General features: G+C 44.7%; 1 protein-coding gene across 1 annotated transcript; it reads left to right on the plus strand.

Annotated features, from left to right (window-relative positions):
- Positions 1–93: 93 nt before the first annotated feature.
- Positions 94–10,987, plus strand: Dut (deoxyuridine triphosphatase). Its single transcript, XM_031371745.1, has 6 exons — positions 94–478; positions 1,779–1,870; positions 4,020–4,064; positions 10,080–10,154; positions 10,286–10,356; positions 10,629–10,987. The coding sequence occupies exons 1-6, from the start codon at positions 327–329 to the stop codon at positions 10,683–10,685; spliced, it is 492 nt and encodes a 163-aa protein (XP_031227605.1). The 5' UTR covers positions 94–326; the 3' UTR covers positions 10,686–10,987.
- The last annotated feature ends 998 nt before the right edge of the window (positions 10,988–11,985 follow it).

The raw sequence follows: 11,985 nt of genomic DNA on the forward strand, positions 1-11,985 counted from the left end.
GGTGAGGACAGTTCGAGAGCGCGCGTTGGTGGGGGAGGCTGGGGCGGGAGCGCGGTAGTGGGGGAGTTTGGAGCGGGAGCGCGCTCGTAGGGTCCCCGGGAGTGCGCTGGTTAACGGTGAGCCTGGGCCTGGCCCGGAGCGCGGGAACGAGTCCATTAGGGACGCCGAGCAGGGGAGCCTGCCGCGGTCGGTGCCTCCTCTAGGCCGCGCTCCAGCCCTCTGCGGAAGGCCGCGCCCCCGCCCTGCGCGGTGGGCTCGTCCAGGCGGGAGGTTTTCGGCGGGCGGGTTCCCGCGCTCATCGTTTTCTGCTTTCCACGCCCGCCGCCATGCCCTGCTCGGAAGACGCTGCCGCGGTCTCTGTCTCCTCCAAGAGGGCTCGAGAGGAAGATGGCACTTCTCTGCGCTTCGTGCGGCTCTCGGAGCACGCCACGGCGCCCACCCGCGGCTCCGCGCGCGCTGCAGGCTATGACCTGTACAGGTGAGAGCCGCGGCCGGACGGCAGGAATGCAAACGCCGAGCCTTGGTGCAGTCGTGTTCGCGCAGAGACGCGAATAGTTCATCTTGAGCAAACTCAGTAGAAGTTTGGGCGAGTGGAAAGTAAAGGGTTATAACATTTCCCAAGCATTAATGTGCAGCGTGCGCTCCACACTTTTCCAAGTGGAAGATCCGGATGAGCAAGGCTTGCTTATTCTTGACCGAAGGGTGACCATCTGCGGTGTGCACGTTAATAAAGTCTAGGAAAGGATCAATGGAAGCTGTGTACTTCTCTCATCCGGTCCAAGGACTGGGAACTTAAGGAAGGGGGAAGTGGGGGTCCAGGGCTAGCTTGTGAGGTGGCTCAGCATAAAGTAAAAGCACTTGCTATGGTCACCAAGACCGATGACCCGAATGTATGCATCTAGCATGCCCAGTCTTGGAAGAGATTTTACATACTTTGGCTGTCTTCTACATAATGTGTGTTTTCTGTGTATTGGGAATGGCTGATCTTAGAGAGTGTAAATTCCCTGTGACAAATGGAGCTACCCATACACTTCTACCAGATGCAGGAGTAGAGATTACAGCACTATTTGGTAGATGGACTTTCTAAACGGTTGTGATCAGTTCAGTGTCCACCCCCAAGAGCTGCTCTGGGAGACCAGCTCTCTCATCCACTGAAGTTCACAGCCAGAGCGTGGGAGGCAGAAGGAATGTGGTGCATCTCTGCCTCTCACCGGTGTTTTACCATTTTCTTCCGCAATCACCCTCATCCAGAGAAGCGTTACAAACATAAAGTAGGTTCATATTCGTTCGCAGGTTAGAAGTGTGCCTAAGCATGGAGTGAGGGCCCAGTGAGTGTTAGATGTTTGCTCTTTGGTTGGTTTTTCATATTCTTTCCGTAAAGTTAGTGAATTAAGTCTGCCTTTCTGCTCCTCATGCTAATTGGCCAGCCTTCACTTTCAGAGACAAAACCACAGAACACATAGCAGAGATAATGTTAGCATCTCCCTGTTCCCCACTCCCACATTCAGAGTTTTGTCTTCTTGCTCTCTGCCTGGCCTGGAAGTCACAGAGCTCTCTGCCTGGGTGCTAGGATTAAGGGCCAGAAGTTATCTTTCTAAAGCTAAAAGATAAAAGAACATGCCTACTACCTTGTAAGTAAACGTTTTTGGGTGAGTTAGGAATCCACCATAGGATTGTTTATAGGATCTAGGTTTATATGAAGTAATGTCATGCATTTCATATGCATCGCCATAGCAAAGGATGTTAAGAAGAGTTTCAAATACTTCCTTGTCTTTTAGTGCCTATGATTATACAATATCGCCCATGGAGAAAGCCGTTGTGAAGACAGACATTCAGGTAGCTGTTCCTTCTGGGTGCTATGGAAGAGTTGGTAAGTGGCTTAAGCAGGGAACTGCTTCTCATGCCTGCCCTTTATTATAACATCTGTCATCTTAGAGTCGTGTGGCCACGGAGTGAAGAGAGAATGAATGCTTATGCTTATTTTTTAAAAAAAATGGGGGGGCTGGAGAGATGGCTCAGCAGTTTAGAGCACTGACTGTTCTTCCAGAGGTCCTGAGAGTTCAATTCCCAGCAACCACATGGTAGCTCGCAACCATTTGAAATGGGATCTGATGCCTTCTGGTGTGCCTGAAGAGAGCAATGGTATACTTGTATACATAAAATAAATAAATCTTAAAAAAAAAAAGTTCAAAGTCATTTAGCCAGGGCAGTGGTGTTGTGGTGGCGATCGCCTTTAATCCCAGCACTTGGGAGGCAGAGACAGGCAGATTTCTGAGTTAGAGGCCAGCCTGGGCTACAGAGTGAGTTCTGTAGCCAGGGCTACACAGAGAAACCCTGTCTTGAAAAACAAAAACCCGTGGATTCACATGTCTGCTTTTCCTGTTTTGGCTTTTTATTTCAAATATGTTCTGGAGCTAATAGGATGATCACATTGACCCAGTTGTTGGCTCCTCACAGAAAAAATGGAAAGTTTAGGTGTTCTTTAGTTGGAGCTTTTCCAGTCTACATATGAGGTCACATTTCTTGTAAACAGTATTTATGTGAGAAAATGGGGTCTTAGAATGATGTTAGGGTCTTATGGTCTTGAGATGAAATGGGTCTTAGGGTCTTGGCCTTTTATTTTGTGAGGGAGAAGCTGCCAGATTGTCTCCACTGACCCTTGTCTTGTTCTGCCTTCCAGAGATGGCTAGAGTGAGGGGCACTCCACTCTGGAGGAAAACCGTGTATCGCTTACTGCTGAGGAAAATGGGCTGTGTGTTCATGGGTTTGGATTTTTCTAGGGCATGTCACTTGTCTGGAGCATGAATTCAAAACTTGTCAAAAATATGAATGCTTTTTGTAACTTCAGAATAAATAGGGAGAAAAACTCCAAGTCTCTTCCTTCGATAAGAGACCACAACTAACACTTTCTTGTTAAGCATGCATAGAACCTCTCGTACTTTGGCCCCCTAAGAAAGCAAAAAGCATCACTGAACGACACTTCTAAAGTCCCAGGCTAGAAAGGCAAAGCACTGGAAAGAGGCTAACATCTCAAGAGGAGGTAGCAGTTACAGCACTGTCTACACAGCACCTGCTATAGGTTATCCTGAAGCATGGCTTTAGATACTAGGATTATTGAGGTGGATCTGGTAGCCAGGCCAGCAAGCTAAACCTGTAAAATGCTTCCCACTTTTAGAATTAAAAGTGTTCAAGAGCTTGATTTTTGAGGCATAGCCACCAATGCAAAGGCTTTGGCCATTACTCACGTTTCATGCATACAGGTCTCCTAACCTGAATAATGACAAGAAGCCCCAAGCTCTCTTCTAAGCTCTGCTGTTTTCTTAGCCTGATTCCTTCTTCCCATCTAGGATCTGCATATTCAGCCCTCCAGTCTTGAACCACAAAGATGGCTCAGTGAGGAAAGTACTTGTCAAGAAAGCCCTGACCCAAGTTCCATCGCAGGGACCCACTTGTGGAAGGGGAGACCTGAGTTCGTAGAGTTGTCTTCTGACCTGCCCCCACCCACACATCACACACTTATGTAGTCATAATGAGTACAAATATTTTAGACACTAGACTGGACTGTGTGTGCTTGCTAACTTTCCAGTTCATTCCAGAAATCCATAGCTTGCGTCTGCAAGTCATGTGGTCAGGCTTTGAGTTTGTTTTGAATTTTCTAAACTAGCCTCTCCAACAACTTTAGTGGTATAGTATGACAAATGTGCTCTTTTAAGAATGATATGTTGAGCCGGGCGGTGGTGGCGCACGCCTTTAATCCCAGCACTTGGGAGGCGGAGGCAGAGGCAGGCGGATTTCTGAGTTCGAGGCCAGCCTGGTCTACAGAGTCAGTTCCAGGACAGCCAAGGCTACACAGAGAAACCCTGTCTCAAAACAAAAACAAAAAAAACCAAGAATGATCTGTTGAAATTAAGATGAATATGTGGACATTAGAGGAGACCATGGTATTTAAATTATGCCAAGAATAGTGTATCATTTCCTGTTACCATTTAAAATAACCTGTTTTCCGCTTTTACTTTTAGCTCCACGTTCCGGCTTGGCTGTAAAGCACTTCATAGATGTAGGAGGTAACATTTCTTTATTCTATGAAATTTTGTAGTGTCCTTGCCACTGGGAATTCGTAAGTCTGAATAGTGAATAATATTGTTTGATGGTGTCTAATTTTTAATATTATGTGAAATGCATATTATTTACTAATAACAGGCCCTGTGTGATGAAGGGCTTTTGCCTCGCTGTCCTGATAATCTATACTTTAATACAAAATTGATTCTTAAACTAGGAAAACCTTCTGTGTGGTTATTGGGTTATAGTTTGCTGAACTAATAAGCAGAAGGTTCTGGAAAGGCAGCTCCAGTTTCTAAGTTTTCTCAGCCTTGGAAGAAGGAAAAGCTGTACTTGTTTTGCAAAGTGTAACAAGGCACTTTCCCCCATGGGCTTTCCTGCATTTACCAAAAGTGTCTGCAGAGACACCCCTTTCCCATGTTGCCTTTGTGACTGTTGTCTAGTAGCTAACTTGGCTACAGGGTTTCCAACCATACCTTTATATGTAAAGAATCTTCACTTTCCTGGTAGGCTTCTTACATAGGTGTTTAATTCGTGTGTTGCTGGCCTTTTGCCTGTGTATATACATGCACTGTGTGTGCCTGGTTCTCCTAGAGGCCAGAATGGGGCACCATCCCCTGGACCTGGGGTTACAGAAGGCTGTGAGCTGATCTGTGCACACTGTTAAAGCTAACCAGCTGCAAGACCAGCAAGTGCTTTTAATCACTGAGCCATTTTTGTGGGTGATAGAATTTTTTTTCTCTACCATTAGTAGAATGAGCCAATTCAAGCCAGATTAGATTGTATTAAAGGCAGGATTATTGGGAATTTGCTCTCGGGCAAGTTCACTGGTTGGTCCCAAGGATTGAAGCCAGGGGAGTCACGTTGAAGGTTGGAGGGAGGAAGAGAAAAAGGGTAAGTGCATAAAGAGAGAAGAGGAGAGAGACCAAAATGTCTTTATTATATAATAGGCAGGCTCCCCCGGGGCCAGGGTGTGCCAGGTAGAGGGACTAAGGGATGCTGGGAGAACCTGGAGGCCAGGTCTGCTTTGATGTGTAAAATACGCACTTCAGTTCCTTGTCCAGGGGATCAGAAACCAAACTTCAGGCCCTCAAAGGATAGGCTTATTTGTTTCTGATCTCTTATTGGGGGCACATAGCTACACCTACGTGCTACTGTCTTGACCTTGGTCTTTATCCAGCATTTCACTTGGGATACGTTAGCCCTCACATCTGTTAGTTAGATTCTCTTGTAGCCATTTTTTACAGAACAGTGTCAAAAAAAATGGTGTTTTTTTTTGTTGTTGTTGTTGTTATTGTTTTAAACTGACTTAGAAATGTATTTTTAACAGCACTGCTGTCACCAGTGGGATTAAAAGCCACCAATGGGCTTACTGTCCTGTATTAACTGTTCTGTGCCAGTGTAGGGGTTAATTAGGTACTGGATGAAACTGCCTAGACCTCCTTACCCACTGACCTACTGTTTTGGAAAGTACTGGTGTCTCCCATGGCATCACTAGGTGGCGCTGTGGGGCAAGGCAGATACCCCAAAATAGTTTTCTGATCCATGTAGCCCCAAGGTTGATATTTACGTCCTCTCTTAGGTTGAGAATTCTCAGGGCTTAGTGAGTTACATTTAATTTTCAAAAGATACCTTTATAAGCCAGAAATGATTCCGCAGTTAAAAACACTGGCTGCTCTTCCAGGTGACCTAGTTCAGTTCGCAGCACCCATGAGGAAGCCCAGCTGCCTGTGACTCCAGTGCTGGGGTATCCGATGCCCTCTTAGGACCCCCTCACGCACTGAATGCATGTGTCGAACAGACATTGATGCAGGCAAAATATCTATGCACATAAGATAAAAATTTTTTAAAAACCCTAATTTTTACCAACTCAAATACAGTCACTTGGGATATACTAATTACCTAACTTAAAGTTATAAAAGAAATTTTGAAGGTTTTTTTTTTTAAGACTTATTTATTTTGTGTATATGAGTACACTGTAGCTGTCTTCAGACACACCAGAAAATAGCACTGGATCCCAGTACGTATGGTTGTGAGCCACCATGTGGTTGCTGGGGATTGAACTCAGGACCTCTGGAAGAGCAGCCAGTGCTCTTAACCACTAAGCCATCTCTCTAGACCCCCAAAGGGTTTTTTAAAAGGACAGTCCTTGTCTGTATAATAGGAATTAGCATACCTACCTCTGAGGGTAGGAGAGCTAAGTAATATGTGTGAAGCATCCAACAGTGTTTGGCACACACTGATTCAAGTTAACAGTTCTCTCTCCTAAGGACATAGCAGATTTTTTATGTGGAAACTTCTTTTTCCCCCACCAACTTTGTTTCTAAATTTTACTCTGCTTAAAACAACTGTCTGGGGGAAAATCGAGCAGTTGGAAAGTTAGTTTGCCTGTTGCTTGGTATGAGGTTATTCATAAAATCGTATTGTGGTATGTTCTTGGATGCAGAATATGTAAAAAATTTCTCTTAGGTACAAGTTTATCATAGTTGGCAACTGAAGGGAGATGCGATTAGAAGCCTCCAGCTGTGAATAAGGGTCAAGAGGAAAAGTTGACTATGCAAGACTGTGTTCTGAATTCACATCTGGAAGGTGTGGAGCATTTTTACCAAAGAAGCTTCCAACAATGACATGCCAAAATCTTGACACAGAAAACCTTGCCTGAAGTTGGCTAACCACTGCCAGCTCCGATGCCTGCTTTTTCCACTGATAACTTTCCAAAATACTCATTCTTGTGAAATGCGCATTCTTGTGAAGAGCTGTGAGGATGCAAAGATGATACGCAGAGCTCATAGTCATGCAGAGACAAGATCAACCTTGTGGCTTTTTGGTTTGTTTGCCTCTTTTTTGTAATGGGAGCACTAGGATTGAACCCAGGAACTCACACACTCAGGGCAGGTGTTCTGAACCCCTTCTTTAGTCCTCTCCCCACTTGTAGTTGTCTGGTAGGTGCTGGGAACCGAACTCAAGTCCTCTGTAGGAACAGCCAGAGCTCCTAACTGCCAGCCATGCCTCCAGCCTGTCTTTTCACATCTTCTTGAGACAAAATCTCACTAAGTCACCAGTGGGCCTTGAGCGTGGCAGGCATCCTGTGTCACCTTCCAGGTGGTTGGAACTATAGGCCTTTGCCACCAGAGCCAACAATGTTTCAATTATTTACTTGCTTGCTAGTTGAAGATTTTCACATTTTCATGTTCCGAGCATATAAAATGATCTGGCTGTATAGAATTCAAGACACCTAACTATTTGAATACTCTCAACAGGAGAACTTGCAGCTACACAGTGGAGGTATGTATATGCTAGAAAATTACTATATTTGCAACTCATGGAAAAGAACACATTAAAAAAAAAAACATAGGCAAAATGTAGGAACGTGTATGGACCTGCAAGTGTCCATTATTCACATTATTCACATAGAAAGAAAAATGTCCAGCCACAGGAAGTAGGGCCTTGCAATGCGTCTTTTATTTATTATACTGGCCAGCAGTTAGGCTGTTGCCAGCTGTCACTAGCACGGGTGGACACTCAAATATTGCAGCTGGAAGTTGGAATGGCTGTGCTGCTTTTGGGGGTGATCTAGCAATGGCTTCATATACGTGTCTCCATCCCTTGACCAGGGAGGTTTCTGTAACTTACGTGAGTTAGTAGTAATATACAAGGATATACATCGAGGGCTGTTCTGTGTGTCTCCTAGCAAAAAACATGAAAGCAACATGACTGTTTGATGTTCTGTAAGATGATATTCATGTAAAAATATTGGCATTTCCTTTCTTTTTTTTTCTCCCCGAGACAGGGTTTCTCTGTGTAGCCCTGGCTGTCCTAGAACTCACTTTGTAGAGCAGGCTGGCCTTGAACTCAGAAATCCTCCTGCCTCTGCCTTCCAAGTGCTGGGATTAAAGGCATGCTCCACCACTGCCTGGCTGGCATTTTTTTCTAATGTGTATCTAAAAGGAATGACTAGAGTTTATGCTATTTCAAAGAATAACTGCTTCTTTGGTGTAAATGTCACTTTCATTTCCTCAGATGGTAGATAAAATGAATGTCATACCCAAGCAGTATGAATACACAGCTTGGACTGAGCTCAGAACGTTTCTCTCTTCTAACTATCCCTAGCCCTCAGCCTGGAAGCTTCTAGCCTCTGTACAATCTAATCTGCCAAGCTAACTGATTTAGTCAAGTTTCTCTCGGCTTCTGACTGAATTGCTCTGCCTAATGGCTTCATCCTAATTTAGGCAATATGTCCTAACCTTGTTTTCTTCCTCTGTATTTAGCTTGTTCTCTCTGCAGTCTGTCTCTGTACAGCTATCCTGATAAAACTGCTGCGGGCACATACCATACCACCCCCAACCCCTTTCAGCAGCCTCTCTTTCATGTGCTGTTCTTATGTGAGTTGGGTGTATCCTACTCTGACTCATTCTGTCAGATCTTTCTCTGATGTGTCACTTTGTCTGCTCCTCGATTAGATGTCACTATCAAACATGGCTGCTTCCTTCTACAAATTAACCTTACCTTCACTGTTGGGGATGAAAGGTGTGTCCTAAGGGCATGTCTGTATTCAGACTGGATCATATAGACATAAAAAGTCTTTGGATGTGATCCCTTGCCAGAGCAGCCATGCCAGCTGGGTTAAAATTCCTCTGGACTTTGAGGTGGAAGAGTTAAAGTAATTATAAACTTGGTTACTATAGTATTGGCTTTTACCTGGTGCATGGTGATACTGTTTGAGTAACCAAAAGAATTTGGAAGAAATCAGTCCAGGTTATCTTTCATAGATTCACTTGTAATAGATAGGCCTGTTAGGCTGGACCTCAAAGGTATTCCACGGTGGAAATTTTCCAGCCTTCTTTTGTTATTCATTCCAACATGGAACAACATGCTCTATACTAAGGAGTTTCCTTGTTCAGTGTAAGCTACATCATCCTGCAGTCAACCTCTCTTCAAAGTGTATGAAAACAGCTGGCCCAACTTAACGTCAGGTCAGTTCTTTTCCTAAGTATTAAGGACTAAACTAATAAACTGGTCAAAAGGAAACCTTATATAATATTTGGATTGGTGAAAGGTTTGTTGCTGTTCTACTAGAAAAAAAAAATAGATCCTCAGTCTAGACAGAGTGAACTGCCTTTGACACGTGAATTAGATCTCCATGTTAAAAACAGAAACGGAGGGCTGGTAGCCACATTATCTGTGCTTCTGTAAACACATCAAGTTCCTGACTCCAGGACAGCCGAGGGCAAGTCTGGGGCAAGTAACTTCTGGGCCATGGCAAGCTCTCCTGTGAAGATCTATTTTGCTTTTTAATATCAAACAGGTACTAATTGGACATTTAAAAATAATCTTGGGCCAGCAGGATGGCTCGCTGGGTAAAGGTGCCTGCTGCTGAGCCTAATGACTTGAGCTCAGACCCATGAGGTAGAAGGAGAGCCCTGACTGCCCTGACTCAACGGTTGTCTTCTGAGCTCCATTTCTGTTGTGCTGTTGCAACAACAGAAATTTCAAGTGAACTTGTTAAGCGTTAAGCTTATCAGCTGGTGTTTACTGAGTGATTGTGGTTTAACAAGGATAGGGTTGGAAATGAAATGAGGAATATGAACGGCTCATCACCTCAAGACGCTGCTGAGCATACGGCACTGACCTTGCACTGCAGATCACCAAGCTTTGGAGTCTTGTTTGTTTATGATTCAGTCAGAACATCAGTGGAGCTGTTGGCTGAGGAGACAGGACGTCCTAGTCTTCCCAGTGCTGGGCCTGCGTAGTCATCCGGGAGGTTGGAGGTGGTATGTGCCGTGCTCAGCTTGCAGTAGGAAATGCTCACCACTTGATAAGCATTCAGATTGGGAAATCGGGACTTTTTTTTTTTTTTAATTCTTGTATTTTAGTAAAACTTATTTTCAGACTCTGTAGGACCAAAGTGTGACTTGGTCAGTTGTAATCTTGGAAAGCCTTTGGCAAAGTGGTTTTGAGTTCACTGTAGACCCTGATACTCCAACGGCATGAACAAAGCTAGCATTACTCTCTTCCTCCAGCTGGTGTCATAGACGAAGATTATAGAGGAAACGTGGGTGTCGTGCTGTTTAACTTTGGAAAAGAGAAGTTTGAGGGTGAGTTAAATAAATACGTTCATGGACAATTTTGAGCTACCTGTGTCAGTAAAACTAACTTTAGTTGTCACTCAACAAGACAGGTTACAGTACACATTGACGGTAATCTCTGTTCTGCTTTCTCTTTGAAGTGAAAAAAGGTGATCGGATTGCACAGCTCATCTGTGAGCGGGTTTTTTATCCAGACTTAGAGGAAGTGCAAGTGAGTATTGTAAACCGTGAGTGGAGAATGAATGGTGTGTCCAGTGTGTGTGTGTGTGTGTGTGTGTGTGTGCGCGCGCGCGCGCACGCGCGCGCGTGGGGGTGGGGGTGGGGCAGCTCAGTGCTGCTGGTAGCTATGTAGTTAGCGACTGGTAATTTTTAAGCAAGGTTAGTTTTTCAGTTTGAGACTTGATTGTGTTTCATCTGAGCGGGTCTGTATGGGGTGCAGAGGCTCTGAATCTAACTCCTTCACCTCCTCCTAATGTCTTTCAGGCACTGGATGACACTGAAAGAGGCTCAGGAGGCTTTGGCTCCACCGGAAAGAATTAAAACTCTGCTTGAAGTATTTTGCTGTCTCAACACTGGAAACAGGAGCTTGAATTTTGGAAGTATTTCGTGTTCTAGGATGCAGGAAAGGAGACCTGTCACGCTGGAACTGCTCTGTTCTCTGGTTGACAGTAGCCTGTAAGTCTGCATTGTGAGGATGCCATTGACATGCAGACTTGGTAAATTAGATACATTTTGTTGTTGTTGTATTATTTAAATTATAGCTCTCCAAGTGCTGGTTTTGCTCTAATTGCTGTTATCATTTGTAATTTTTTTTATGCAATAAAGTTAAAGTCTTTCGCAGTTATGATTTTTACATAAATTGACTGAAGAGTTAAAAAGAGGTCTCTTGTGGCCCAGGGCTGTAACGGAGCTTGGAGGCTGAGTCAGGAGGATTGCAGTGAGTTAGGCTAGCCAGGGCTTACTGAGAGATGCTGTCTAAGGAAGCGGGGCAGTGTTAAAAGTTATTCCTTGTTCTTTACTACACTGGTGCTGTGTGACACTGGAACTTATTAAAAGGGCCACTCGCCCCAGATTTTGAACCCACAAAAGTACAACTTGGAGGGGCTGCAAACAGGAGCAGAAATGACTCAAAGGCACCACTGAAAGCCTGCCCCCTGCCCCCCAACATGGTGACTGCTCGGTGAAGCCATAACCCTAGAGCACACTGCAGCCTGTACGCAGCCCTGTGGGGCCTCACTGTGTGTGATGGTGGAGGGCTCCTTCCCTGCAGTGGCTTTTCCAGCAGTTTTCCTGCCCTATAGGACCATCTGCCACCCTGATTGCTTTCCCTCACAGCCCCGCTGTCTGTGAATAGAAATCTTAAAGGCCAAACGACGTTAGTATAAGCAACAGATTTAGGAGTGTCCGGAGATAGAACTATGCAAGGCATGCGGTCCTCCATTTCAGGCAGTCTCTGCTGGTGTAAATGAATCGCCTTCTCCAGGTAACTGACCTGATTTTAGCTGAGAAATGTACTCTTTTTATCATCCTAAGAAGAGGTTGTGGTGGGTATCTTCCCCAAACAGAAAATAAGTATCTTTGTGCTCTGCACTTCCCTCCCCATTTGGAGGCTGGCTGTGTGTACATAGGTGTCCTGTTGTTGCTTTTTCTAATTGAAAAGAAAACAGAAAAGGCATAAATTTGAAGTTTTAGAGGTTCCTTTTAAGAAGTATATGGGTTTTTTTTGTTTTTTTGTTTGTTTTTGTTTTTTTGAGACAGGATTTCTCTGTGATTCCCTGGCTGTCCTGGAACTCACTCTGTAGACCAGGCTGACCTCGAACTCAGAAATCCGCCTGCCTCT

This window comes from Mastomys coucha, unplaced genomic scaffold, assembly GCF_008632895.1.
Source record: "Mastomys coucha isolate ucsf_1 unplaced genomic scaffold, UCSF_Mcou_1 pScaffold15, whole genome shotgun sequence".
In the NCBI taxonomy this organism is placed as follows: Eukaryota; Metazoa; Chordata; class Mammalia; order Rodentia; family Muridae; genus Mastomys; species Mastomys coucha.